This window comes from Coloeus monedula (assembly GCF_965178545.1).
Source record: "Coloeus monedula genome assembly, chromosome: 4".
Lineage (NCBI taxonomy): Eukaryota > Metazoa > Chordata > Aves > Passeriformes > Corvidae > Coloeus > Coloeus monedula.
In genome coordinates this window covers 37,056,005-37,070,278 of record NC_138784.1, presented here as the reverse complement: position 1 = coordinate 37,070,278, position 14,274 = coordinate 37,056,005, and the positions used below count along the sequence as shown (strand labels likewise).

Here is a 14,274-nt window from a genome sequence, read left to right as displayed (position 1 = left end):
TTTGAGAGTGTGACTCACAGCTGCCCATGTGCTGAGGACAGGGATGTCTGAACTCCTCAGCAGAGAACAATGTCCTACTATGGGACCGTCTCTCATGTCCTTCCTTCAAAAGCTTGATTATTATGAGCTGGTGCCTCTCTGCCTTTTTTGTAAGCACCTCCTTCTCCTGCATAGGTGTTGAGACAACTGTTTCTGCATTTCAGGTGGCCCTCAAGCATGAAATGGTTGGTTAGGTAGCCACTGAGAAACAAGATTTCCACTGGTAATAACCCTTTGTACAACTCTAGGCACCTTGAAAAGTTTCTATATGAAAACAGAGGGGTCCCCAGGGAGCACAAGATGCTTGGTGTCAGCTAATTCTGTGTGGGTTTTTGTCCTGTATTTATGTTCATGAATTCTGCCTGGATTGCACACTAAAATGATGTGTGTGACATAGTTTATAGGTCACCATCTTTCAACAGTCAGATATTTATAAATTACTGTAATATAATACTGGAGAATTTATATCCTTTTTGTCTGTAATCAGAGATCATCACTACATTTCATGGTGAGAAACACCTTCATGTGCGCCAAAGTTTCTTTTTCCTGCATTGCTGCATTTGTGTTCTGATTGCAGCAGCTTGGTTTAGACAGGATCCGACTCTTGATCTACCACTGCTTAATCCATCAATGAGCAGTACCCAGGGTGGCAGTGCAAATACGGAATTTTGAACCCAGTATCAGTACCTGGGGACCTCTGCCCGCTTACTATAAGACTGCCATGATAATGAAAGTGCATTCTCCTGCCATATGGAGATTACACATAAGCAATGTTGTATTATGTTGTACATTTAATTTTGTGTGCTTTGTTTAATGCTTTGAGCCATAGTTTACAACTGATTTACCTGATGACAGTTCTGATATTTCCTTTCTGTATGATTGTCCCCCTGCCCCCGTTTGTTTGGTTCTATTTTCCATGGTAATATTAACGTCATTGCCTGTTTCTGATGGTGAAACTTGTTTCTACTTAGAACTTTGACCACGCCTGCATTGAGTCTGTAACACTAGTTCTTGAAGATGATGTGAGGAACCAAGTAACCATCACAAGATATGGTCAAATCCAAACTGTCCCTAACCAAGTTTTTAATCTCAATGGTAAGAAGTGTATGGAGAAGAATTTTACCAGACTTCACATTCTGTCCCTTATATGCTCCAAAACTTTTTAGTAATATCGGTCTATGAAAAGGGAATTTCTTTAAACATAACTTATAAAAGAACACAATAATTTTCTTCTTGGAACTTTAATAATAATTATAGAAATTTACTTTTATTGTCTGTGAAACAGTTCTTCTATATGCCCTCATTTGTTTGCATTTCTTATTTTACAGATTACCTAGAAATTCCATTCATTTTGTTTGTGTTTAGGGGGAAGGAGGTGAGGAAAAAAAAAGGAGGTGAAGAGACCTTGATGATAAGGTCTAGCTTGTTTAAAGCTTTTTTGACTAAATAGAACGGAATAGAATCCATGTGCTCCATGGGATTTGTATTGGTTTCACTGCTGACTTACTTTGTGATTTCAGACAACTTATTTAACATTTTTGGAAAGGATAGTAAAATAAACCAGCCTTAAAAGCATGTTATAAAATTAAGCACTGAAGGTAGAAATTACATTGCTAAATTTTGAAACTTATTTTGACCAGTTACTGGATTTTTAGTCTCTTTCTGAAAGAGTAAAGTGAGAGTAAAGTTCTTACCCAGCCTTCAACAAAACGGAGTTTAGGGAGTCCTGTGCTGGTGGTTGCAGCTTTGTCTTTTCTTCATTGAATTTGTCCAGTCACAGTTCTTCTTTTGGCATTCACAACTTTCTGTGGAAATGAGTTTCATAGCTCTATGTTGACAGTTCTGCTTCATAATTTGATTTGTAACTCCATTTTATTTCTTTTGAATCAGTCCCTATTCACTTTCTTGCCTCTTTCCAGAGTCTGCAACAAATATAATCTATGAAAAATATTTTAGTGTCACATTCTTGATAATTGTGTGCATCTAGTAAGTCTGGTCACCTAAGGACATCTTTAAGGATTTTATCTTCTCTTGGTTTATGTGCCTGAGTCTGTGTGTGTGCATGCATAGAGGCTGCTTGTGAAGGTAGATCAAGTAGATCTACTTTAAGCCTCCAGCTGCAAGTAGCCCCACAATGTATAGCAAATGAATACTGTGACAGTGAAATTTCAGTTTCCTCACATAATGGATTTGCTGGGAAGGAAAGCTAGGAATTTGATAGGGGCTCAGTTCACATACAGTCCAAGGAAGGAGCTGTACTGATGTCATGTCAATAGTGGTAAGACAGAACCTTCTATCCAAAGATTCAATACACTTTACAAAGATCTGTAAATTAGTGTTTTAATATCACTGGAGACTAAGAAACAAAGAGTTTTTTTTGTCTTGTCTTCTCATTGCCAGAGGCCTGCAGTTGCATTGCCTTCTTCTAAAATAAAAAAACTAAAGAGAAGTGCACACATGGTTTCTAGATAACTCACAGGTACAGAAAGGTGTGAGATTTTTTTACTGTCAACAGTAGCTGGAATTCCTGATTTGTGTTGTTACTGGAAATAAGCTCAGATGGAGAACGGGTGAGGATATTTGTCTGATGGTGAGATTGTGCATAGTTTCTAATTTTATTTCTGAGTTTTCAAAATTTTTTTTTTTAGTGGGTAAATCAGTACAACCTGGAAGTTGTGTTTCAGTGACTTTGTTTTCCTTCTTCTTTTTCTGTGTTTCTAATTTTATTTCTGAGTTTTCAAAATTTTTTTTTTTAGTGGGTAAATCAGTACAACCTGGAAGTTGTGTTTCAGTGACTTTGTTTTCCTTCTTCTTTTTCTGTGTTCAGGGGCTATTGAAATTCAGAATATATCTTCTTTCTTTGTTCAACTGAAAACTAGTTTTGGTTTGAAGATTCTGTTTGCTAAAGATGGAGAAAGGATCTATGTTCAAGTTGATGTCAGATGGAAGAGAAGAACATTAGGACTATGTGGAACATACAATGGAAATTTAAGGGATGATTTTCTGTAAGTTGTGTTTTGTACATTTATATCGTGTTTAATAACAAGTGAAAAGTTTTGTTGAACATAATAATCTGATTATTTAATTTCATTAACATGCACAAACCATTAAAATAACCAATATAAAATGTCTTAATTAAAATGGTAGTCTCTTTTCAAAATACCAAAGTCACAAATTTAGGCATTCTAAGATGTTTTGCTAAGAAATTATAGAAAGCTACCACATTATTTGTAGAAGTTACTGGATGATAATATTACTTGAATGCACTTTCTTCTTTCTTGTTGCTCCCTTATCTTCAGAGCAAATACATGAGCACAGAGAAAAAGAGTGGGTGATAATAGCTGCATCATCCTCACAAGGTTCACTACTGCTCGATTTTCCTCCCCACATCAAGTTTTAATGTAAAAAAATGTAATTCTGAACCATAGGAATATTTGAATTAGAAGGGCACACTTTCCTTACTTTTTAACCTTATTTTCTCCAAAGTTCCTCAAGCTATAATGTCACAAAACTTGTCTGGCATTAATAAATGCTTTTGAAATACTTGGTGCAAGCCAACATCAAAATGCAAACAGCCCTGCTCTAGAACTCCAAAATTGGCTAACAGATCAAATTTTGACATTTCACTCCATTTATGTACTGGGATAAAGGCCAAATCTCCTCTAATGCATCTCTCCACTGATTCCAGAGTACTTGAATTAAGCATAAGTGAAGGCAGACTTTGAGAGTAGGAGCATTTTCACATGAATTAAATATTGAAGAAAAAGTTTCACATGCCCTCTCTTCTTCTGTACCTGACAGATGGAAATTCTTTTGGCACATTGACTGTTCAATGTGACTATGCATCTAAGCCTTTTTAATGAACTTGCATCCTCGCCCATGTAGTCCCTAAGGTCAGCAGGATGCTTGCAGTGTTGGTCTTTTCCTTTTCAGATCTCCAGCAGGGATGATAGAAGGGACCCCACAACTTCATGCCAATGCATGGAAGGTTTCCTCAGCTTGCTCCATGCCTATCAATATTCCTGTGGTTGATCCTTGCAACGTTAATCAGCAAAATGGTATGTTTTCACATGGGAATCTGGAATTAGCTGTATCTTACTATTATGGGATAGTTTCTGTTTTCTCTGTGAAGAAGTTTCACATACATGTATTTCATGTATTTCAGCTCCAGGTTTAGATGTGCACTTTCTTTTCTTTTAATTTCCTTTTTTTTTTTTGGCAAAGACCATTCTTTCCATACGTTTAGCATGTAAATTGAAGTGAGTACTTGATAAATAAAAGATAGTTGGTCATTTAGTGCTGGATGTACTTGCTGTGAGTACTAAATTCTGCTGTCTACTACACATGCAGAGTGTTAGCTGTCTATGGTCCTGTAAATTATGCCAGTTGAGAGGAAAGATGTGATGCATGTTTGTAGATTGATAAAGAAAGTACAGGAGACAGTGTTCAGGTCAAACATCCTGTCTCTGGCTTCTTGCTGCTTGTTGTATTAAAAGTTTCTTTATCCTCCATCTATGTTCTCTGACAAAAACTGGTGCAGACAATATGAGAGCCTTGGATTTGTTCAAATTCCTGAGTAAAGATTTAGTTTTGGCTGGTTGGCATGCCTATGGCTTCTGTTGAACTTTCACTGTCTCCTTTTTGCACTGCTGTTCTTTTCAATTAATGAAGACAATGGGTAGACTGTAGTTGCCAATTCTGACAGAATGTAGTCTAATGTTTTTTAGTGTTTCAGACATCAGATCTCACTAAAGATGTGGGATTTATCCATATTTAGAGCCTGTTGAAGCAAGCCTAGAATAACAATAAACCTCTAACAATGTGGGGCATTCTAAGAGTTTTTATGCTTTCCTCATGGTCTGTCTTCCAAAGCAGTATCTCTCAGTCAGATCAGCTCAGAGCCTTTGTGCCTCACCCTCAGTTCTGTGCTATCTCAGTGAAGGGGATGTTTGACATAAACATAAGATGCTTAGAGCAGGAGGGTGGAGTGCATGACTTTCTGAGGGTCCTTTCAAACCCGAACTTCCCCATGATCCTCTAATAATCACTGTGAAAGAGCAGTGGAGAGTGAAGTGATCCACGCCATGCTACAAGCACAGGCATCTTTTCCAGGTGTGAGATGATATTGATCTGAGGAAACTAAAAAAAATAAATTATTGTTTGTTTGATAACTTACTTTGTCAGGTTAATTTCCAGCCAGGTCAAGTTCAGTCCTTGAATCTAGTTTACTGAGAGACTCCATAAAATGTGAAAGTCTTCTGTCAATCTGTGTACATGGAAATGAACGTGGAGGTTGATGGGTAGGGGCATTCTTTTAGCAGCAAAAGTGGCTTAAATATAATCCACACTACAGTGTTCCTTAGCTATTTTACCACTTGTGGTGGTAGTCTGTTTCAGTGGCTGGAGGGCTGGAGGAGGATTTGCTGCTGTTAGAAGGTGTATAGCCAACTTGGGATTTGCATGCCCTCAAGCTCTGCTTTGTAATAATTCCTGAGACCACATGCCAAAAAGTACATGGCCATTGTTGATGTTAAAGCTAAATGAAATGTCAAATAGGAAAACCATATCCCAAGCTTTGGGGACTCTTTTAATTACTCTTTTGAAATATATTATTTTGGCATTTAAATTTTCTGTGTTAGTAGAGGAAGGCATAACTTTTTTGATATAGTTATTTTTATCTTAAGTGGAGTTTACTGTTGTGGGAGTTGCTTGTAATATCTATTTTAAACTATAGAATTTTACAGAATGACATTGAATGCAAGGATTTATTGCACAGCTGGCTATGTTTGGCTTTAAAATTCCATGCTATTCATTTGACTAACTGCTATATTAAAATGGCTAAAACAATGTCACCTTCTCTTAGCTGGGTACGCATCTCACTGTGATATCATCAACCAAGACATTTTTGCTCCCTGCCATGCGTACATTAGTCCAGGGTTATACCACCAGCTCTGCCGCTTTGACGCGTGCAAATGTGGAAGCAGCTGTTTGTGCAACGCTTTGGCACACTATGCTTATGTCTGCGGCAAGCACGGCGTCATCGTTGACTTCAGATCCCACGTCTCTTACTGTGGTGAGTAACATTTCCGTAATGGAATATCTTTTAGAAATGTGTAAAAGTCTAAAAATTTCATTCACTCCACAAAATACAGGGTTTGGCTTTTTCCTGGAAACTGGTATTGCACCAATGATGTACTAGGGGAGAATGATAATAGCCTTTACATTAGGCATCTGAGCTGGGGCCCCTGACCTGCCTAACAGGGAGTCCCTGCCCTTTCTGTTGGTCACAGAGAGAAATGGAATTCCTTCTTTGAACCCCTAAGTCATATGGAAGCCCCTACTAAGATAAAGTAGTTAGGGAGTGGCAGGAATGGAGCCATTCCATAAGGAGCTTGGCTGGCAGGGGCTCTCTAGGGTGGGCAGAGCAGGGTGGGCAGTGATTTGACAAGTAGGATACCATAATGATTTAAAACATGGCATTTCACAGAATCTTAAAGTATCCTGAGCTGGAAGGAACTCACAAGGGTTATCCAAGTCCAACTCCCGTACTTCTGTTTCTAAGCCATATAGCAATGCCTCAGCCTTAGCTGGACCATTCTTTCTCTCTTGGATGCCTGGATTATTAGATAGATGCCCAATTTAACACGTAGAAAGAATATAGTTATTGTTTACTAAACAGACTATTCCAGTCAAAGAATTATTTTAACACAAACCCACCTGAATCTAAACATGTCTAACTTAAGAAATTGGTAAAACAGCATGTTTTTCTCATGCTTTTCAACTAAACCCAGTGGAACAAGAGACCACTTTGATTTGCTTTTCTTGAACTTACATGATATACTGCTTTTTTTTTATTTTTCGCATTTTAAGACTATGCTGTTCTCCCTTCTTTCTCCCTCTCTTTCCTCCAGCTGTGATGTGTCATAGTGGTATGCTTTATCATCAGTGCTCTTCTTTTTGTAAACATTCCTGTGCTTCACTTTCTATGGCAAATATCTGTGCTGATGACTGTGCAGAAGGATGTAACTGTCCTGATGGGAAGTATTTTGAAGAGTCGGTCAACTTTTGTGTATCAATGTAAGTAATAAAAAAATAGAATATATGTATGGGCATATTTTCCTCTTTCCAGCAAGATTTAAAGTAGCTTTTCTGCTATTTCCCTTAAGATGTGGACTGCCTAGAGAAGATAACAAACAATATGTGAAGATTTCATATTCTTTCTTACTAATCAATAGTGGGGCCTCATCTGTTACTGCGTGTACACACATACACTGCACTTCAGAGCAGATATGTCAAACTGCTTTAGAGAAGGGTAATGAAATTTTTTAAATTCATGGGATAGCATTTTCATGTAAAAACCTTGTTAGTAACACTTAAAAAAATGAGAAGGAATCTATAAAGCAGCAATATATAAAGTAAGGGATAGTATGGAAAGAGCAGCTAGAAGCGTCTTTTTTCTGTCTCACAATACAAACCTCTTCAGTTTAATGGGAGGAAATGTTCAATGAGAGGAAATAGTTTTTGTATGTTGCATACCAAAATTTTACAGCTTATCACCGTGGGTAGTTAGAGTTATTTCTGTTTGTTGCAAAATATATTTTGGAAAGATCAGTAAAGTTCATACTGTAGGGATAAAGACTGTTTCAAACTATTCAAGAGTGTGAACTAGCTTCTTACTCGCATATTTTTGCACGGTTTCTAGGTAATTCTGTTGCTGCTTCTAACCCATCTGGCTCTTATCACAGACAGAGTTAGTGGATTTTGTATAATAACTGCTCTATCTCATGATTTTAGCAACACTTTAAGCAGGAACTGCATGTTGCCATTCTACTCCCATAACTGAGAATAAGTCCTTTCTATTAGAATAATGCACAGAAACAGCAAATTAAAAGTAGAGAGATTGAGGAAAATCCTGGCTTTGCTGAAGATGATATGAGTTTTACCACTGACTTCAATACAGTCTGACTGTCGTCTTTAAGTTTTTGTCTTTCAAAGAATACTGTACATATAAGGACTGAGTTAATGAATAATTATATGTTATTATGTGATAAGTCCTGCTTATCATAATAGCTTGATAAATAGATGGCCCTTAAATCCCATTTCATCTTGCTTTTGTATCTAAATGCATGAACATTCTTTTAACAGATCTGGCTGTCATTGTCATTACAAAGGCAAAGCCCTCCAGCCTGGAGAAATCCTTCCTATGCCAACAGGCTCCTGGTAGGTTTGAGTGCCAAGAGTTTTATTTTTCTTGTGTCACACTTTGGATGCTACTTTAAGTGGTTTGAGAATTGTTTTCATGTAGATTGAAAGTTTATTGTATCAAGATTTTTTTGCACACTTAGTAAAAGGGAGTCTAGTATAAACTGGATTATGTACCTGATTATTTTAACAAAGTACCTGGAAAATTCTGTAAGCCACGGTGGATAAGGTTTTGTGTTATACTGCCTGCATCCTAAATCACCTGGCCCTCCATTCTCACAGGGGTTGACATATTCACCTTTTTTTTTTTTTTATTTTGCTGGAAGTTAGGAAATTATGTAGTACATAAACTACGAATTTAGGCCCTCACTACAGATCAGCAGTTAGGAAATACCAACAAAATATTGAGCAGCACTCAAGATTTTGGATTTTAATCCACTTTCTCTTCCTGATTTCTGTTGTTTAAATTAGGTTGAATTGTATAATCTTTTTTAACATGGTGACTACAAAACATTTTTACCTTGAATAAACATGGGTTTCTTTTTCTTTTCTAGTCAATGTTTGAATGGAACAGTGAAATGTATTGAAGCCACTACAGAAAACATAGGTAATTTACAGTCTTGTCCCATATAAAAGTTGCACAAATAGAGAATTTGATATTGAATAGTACTTTGGTTTTCTCCTCATATGTATTTAAAATATGAGATACTTTACATCACAATGAATTTAAAATAGGAGGTTAGGAGCACAAATAGTCTTGGGGTTTTTTTCCTCTTTTTCTGTAGCACAAATTGTACTACTTAGTCACCTGGGAAATTAAAAGAAATAAATGATTGCATGTGACATCTAGGTCTGTGTTCTCATGGGAATACCTATAATTAGGCTCATTATCCATGTTTAGGAAGCCTTAAGATCTTTATTTCTAGAAAGTAGATTTTTAATGTATTTCTAGTGGATTTAGAATGCCACTTATAAGGATTTTTTCTAAGGCATTATTGCTCCATCTTTAAGAACAGACTGTGTGTCAGATCCAGGATGCATACACCCAGATGCTTAATATTACTGGTTTTTTACATTAGAGCATATATTAATTTTATATCTCTGTAATATAGATTATGTTATAGACTGTTATTCAGATTGCATTCGTATATGAACTGTAATGAAACCTCACTTTGTATGCAAATAAATAGACTGTGAACAATAACAAATAGAAAACTTTCAGCGTAAAAGAACAGTTGATTTTATCTAACCTGCATTTTGCATTTGAAGTTCACATATGCCCTGAAGGAAAAATCTACTATGACTGCAGATCTCCTGTGCCTGGGTTGCCAGCAGCGGGTGTGAATTGTGGGATCTCTTGTGCAAACCTTGCCATGAACTTCTCCTGTGTCCCATCACCACCCTGTGCAAGTGGCTGCATTTGCCCCCCTGGGTAAGCTTTGGTGGAACAACCTGGAGCACAAGCCAAGTACATATTTTCCACAGTTCAACTCTGCATATTTTTTTTGCTTTTTAAATACCAGTGGTATCACACCTCTAATTTTGAAACTATTGTTCTGTAAATTGTCACAGACACACAGTAACAGCTAAAAGGCCATCAGCTATCCAGCTTGCTCCCAGTCCAACTGGCTGCTATTTGGGACTGTCTGGACAGGAGGTGATTTCCACCACTTGCAGAGTATAGTTTATTTGAATGGGAAAGCAAACGTGACAAAAAATTTTGATGAAAACCATTTGTGCTCCTGCTTATTGCTGCCCAAGTCATTTTCTCACCTAAATTTCAACTCAGGCTTGCAATGTTGATGCCCAGCCTGGGGCAGGGAGGGCAGGTTTCTGCCCTATTTCCCCTCATTCTTCTTTTTTTGTTTTCTCAGCTTGTGTATTTGTATTTGGTGCCTGGAAACAGTCTGCTGAGATTGGCAAGGGTCAAACCCAAGCATAAAATCTAAACACTTCTGTTGTAGTTTGTGTCAGGAGCAACCACCACTCGCTCCCTCCATTTGTTTCCTTTCCCTCCCCTGACACCTCCTGCATGCACTTGCAGATTGTGAGGAGTCAAATATGCTGTGCAAATTGCTGTAATTGCTGCTCATCTCAGGTGGAGTGCTCCCTTTTTTTTCTCAGCTTTCCATTTTATTTCACTGTGTGTGTAGCCAGTGGTCTCTTGACAGTGTATCAGTTGTGCACAGATCAGAGTATAAATGAGACCGTCACCAGTCCCCTTCCAGCACCTTGTCATGTTCATAGATGACTAAGTGCTGGTGGAGGTACAGATTTCATGCATAGCTATTTAAGATTTCACTAGTTCTTGCCTGGTAATCTGTAGTCCTCCAAAATCTCTACCTCAACTGAGAAGTTAGCTTTCAGAACCATTAGTGTTATAGGAATAAAAAATTATTTTTAACACAAAAAGTGCATGAATTTTTAGAAGTAATAAACTAGTAAATTTTTGCTGAAATATCACCATGAAATGTTTGCATGAAAATAAACTAGAAGTATTGACATGAAAGTTCATTTGAAAATTAGAAATTAAAATAAAATTAAAAAACAGAGCTAAAGTCTTGCTCTCACAGTCATAGCACTTCAAACTGAGTATTACTTGATTGTTTTCTGAAACATAAATGATAACAGGAGTACAAACAAGCCAATTTCTAAATTTCTCTCAAATGGTAGAGTAAAATACATGAATTATTTTTATTACATAAGAGAATAAACACTCTTTTTGCTATTAGGTTGAAAAGTAAGTGTATAATATTTAGTACAGTTAGTAATGTCTTTGTTGTTAAATTGTACTAAATTATGCCTTTCAGGCTCATGGTTCCAGAAAGTGAGTATGGTTTTAGCTAAGAAGGGGCCAGCTGTATTATCTTAAAAATTAGTTTCAGAAGGCCTCTTTTTTTATGCAAGAAAATGTTAAGCATATATCTCCTGCTATTAAATCTTAGTGGACAAGTCACTAAAAACTTGTTTTGAGACATTTTACTGTAATGTAGTTTTTTTAATTCTCTTAAGTTGGCATTCTTCTCTTTGGTTCTCCTTTGCCACCTTATTTCTACCACTACCCATTGTCTGACTGAATGATCTAAGATTTTGGGGTGGAATCCTGAATTCTCCTGGAGTCTGGCACCTTTTTCTAGCATCCTGGGTATTTATGGTGCTTATAAAGTAGAGCAGTTTGTGCGTGGTATTGAAACCCTTTTCTTTGGAAACCCATGAAAGGATGGGCTCTAGTATGCAAAAGATGGTCTTCCTAAAGTAAAAATGGTTTACATTTTCTGTTGTTAAAGCTCTTGCACAACAGCTTTTCATTCTTTTAGTCAGTAGTTGAAGAGGTGATAAAAGAATTAGAAACACTGAAAGTCTCTGGTATACTTTAAAAAATTGAATAATATAACAGCCCATGACAGTAAATGACACTAAATTCGTCACCCAAAGATACACTGAAAGTCACCCTTACACTGAGCTAGAGATATGGAGCTAAACTGAGTTGCAGAAGCACAGAGTAGTATGGAAAAGGACCTCATGGGGCTAAGTTAATCTTCTACCTTTGGGCAGCACCAGCAATACCGATGTTATTCTTGGGAGACTTTTTGCTTCTATTGACAGAGACTAAGTGCCATCCCAAACCATCTGTTCTGATGCTTTCCCATCCTTAAGAAGTTTTCTGAACACTTGACTCTTACTTAAAGCTGATTGCTGTTTAATGAAGTAGTAATGGGCTGAAGAAAACTCTAAGCTGTATATTCCTTTCAATTTCCAGTGAAACAATCTCAAGATTGTACTTTGAGCCACATGTTATGATGAAATGTTGTGTCAGCAACATATTTTGTTGTAACTGCTGGACTCTGCCTAGCAGGCTGCTGCTGCCTGACAGCTCAGCGAGGGTTTCCTAGAGCCATGCGATCAGTGGCATCCCGGAGTCTATTTCGGACAGCCCTGCGATCTGGCTCCGGCAGCCAGCAGCGTTACAACGTAGTGAATGGTAAAGAAGGTAGAGAAGGGTCTCTCACGAGGGTTTGAGATGGCTTTAATCACATCTCGTCCCCACGATGTTCAGACGCAGGGAGACAACGTGGTCTGGGAGTCGGATGGTTTTGTCAGGGGCCCAAGGGCGGTCCCTGGGCGGGGTTGGGGTACCGGAGCAAATAGGGAGAAACCGAGGGAGTGGCCAAGGCTAGGGAGGGAACAGGGGGAACATACAGATTCAGGGGGTTAACAGGCTACCACAATTTTTGTTATAAAAGTTAACATTGCTAAATAGGTGGAAATGAGATAGCAAAAATGTGGTTGACCATATCTCTGGGTCACTTACTGATCTAATTAGATTTGACACTTTTTGCATTAAATGCCTGTTTTTCTTAACCTTGTTGGTTGTTTCAGCTTCCCTTGTGTAGGCAAGTAACCTACTTGCTTCATAAAGTGTGCAACAGGTGCCATAGGCCAGCTCACTGTTCTGCACTCAGAACAGGACAGGTGCTGTCTGTGCAGAGGAGCAGACACACCAGTCCAGCTGCTTTCCTGGCACAGCAGGACAAGAGAGCAGCAGAGAGGGAAGGGCAATCTGGCTGCCAGCTCAGCAGCTCGCATGGTACCCAGATACTCTGCAGTTTTCAGAGAGAAATACCTACGCTACCTACACTCCTGCATGGGAGCTGCTGCCCACATCAACATATCCCTTTCCAGATAGAAGGAGAGCTGCAGCAGTGAGCTTGGCAAGGTCTCCAGCTGTGCACAGTGGAGATCATTTGATTTGGACAGCTTTTGCTGATGGAACAATTTTCCTTGGCTGGATGGAAGACTGGTTTGGTTGGCCTTGCTGGGGTTTCAACAATTCACTACACATTCAGCTATATTGATCTTCTTGTGGATTTACTCTTTCATCTAAATAATTCTTTTATTTTGAAGGATGGCTGAGCACAGAGGGAAATGTTATATTCCTGAAAGTTGCCCATGCACCTGGAAAGACAGGGAGTTTCTGTCAGGAGAAGTGATAGCTACTCCATGTTACACCTGGTGAGTTCATTTGCATACTTTCAAATCATCTGGATCTAGACCCAAAGTGAAACTGATACAGAAAATGTACTTTGAAAATCAAAAGTATGTATGCTTGTTTATAGATAGTTACAGGATATAGCTTTTATTAGGCTTACTGATAGACTTGGATAAGTAGGAAGCATTTGGAGTGAGTGCCTTTTCAGATCTAAAAAGGAAGCTGAAGATATCCAAGTTAAAAACCAGTCAAGAAGAAATGCTTAATTCCACACATATTTGCTAGTCTCTGAAATGAAGACGTGGCATTTTGCAGAATAGAGTATCATGAAAGACAACCAAGGAGAAAAAGAGCGATATTAAATGTATGACAGCAGTAAATAGTCTGTTTCTTTGAGAACTGGATGGTTTGCAGTGTAATTTACCAGTTACTATGAGTGACTGTATAGGGAGAACATGAGCAAATTGAAAAAAAATTCCATTAGAATTGAAAAATGAGCTAGCACCCAGCATATTTTTAAAGGAGATTTACCTGATTCATACGGGCACAAAACAGTTCTTCATCCACACTAATTTGGTAGTCAAAATATCTATGTTCAGTTAAGTGTGTATTTAATAATGAAAAAAAAATTGGCATGGCAGCTTTTGATCAGTTAAAAACTGCACTGGCAAATCAACTGAGCATTTACACATACACAAAGCAAAAATAGAGGATGCCAGTACTACTTTCATACAAGTTTGTGTGAGCCACTGAATGTAGCTGGCAGGAAAAATAATCTTGCAAAATATCAGTGTTAATTTCTTAAACTCATTCCATATATGTCTGATACCCTGAAATCCTACAAGTAGCACTTGAAGTATTTTCCTTCGAAAATTTGCAGACCTTTATCAAAAATAGACGATTGGTGTCTTATGAAGGAGCATGTTGTGGCATTGTGCCGTATTTATATTGGAGACAGTGATGGAAATATTTGCATAAGCCATGCAAAGTTTGAGATTTTGCATTTATTTTTAATGCATTTTTATTGTACGTATGGGCTGATG

The 14,274-nt window shown here is 37.8% G+C and overlaps 1 protein-coding gene across 1 annotated transcript in view; it reads left to right on the top strand.

Annotated features, from left to right (window-relative positions):
- Nucleotides 1–14,274, top strand: part of OTOGL (otogelin like) — a gene marked incomplete at its 3' end in the record, with an annotated part of 89,755 nt that overhangs the window by 21,165 nt on the left and 54,316 nt on the right. The window contains exons 16-24 of the mRNA XM_082280353.1: nt 1,011–1,134; nt 2,867–3,044; nt 3,973–4,097; nt 5,903–6,112; nt 6,951–7,116; nt 8,185–8,259; nt 8,796–8,848; nt 9,511–9,673; nt 13,147–13,254. Of these exons, the coding sequence (XP_082136479.1) occupies nt 1,011–1,134; nt 2,867–3,044; nt 3,973–4,097; nt 5,903–6,112; nt 6,951–7,116; nt 8,185–8,259; nt 8,796–8,848; nt 9,511–9,673; nt 13,147–13,254 (1,202 nt within the window). The remainder of the gene's footprint in view (nt 1–1,010; nt 1,135–2,866; nt 3,045–3,972; nt 4,098–5,902; nt 6,113–6,950; nt 7,117–8,184; nt 8,260–8,795; nt 8,849–9,510; nt 9,674–13,146; nt 13,255–14,274) is intronic.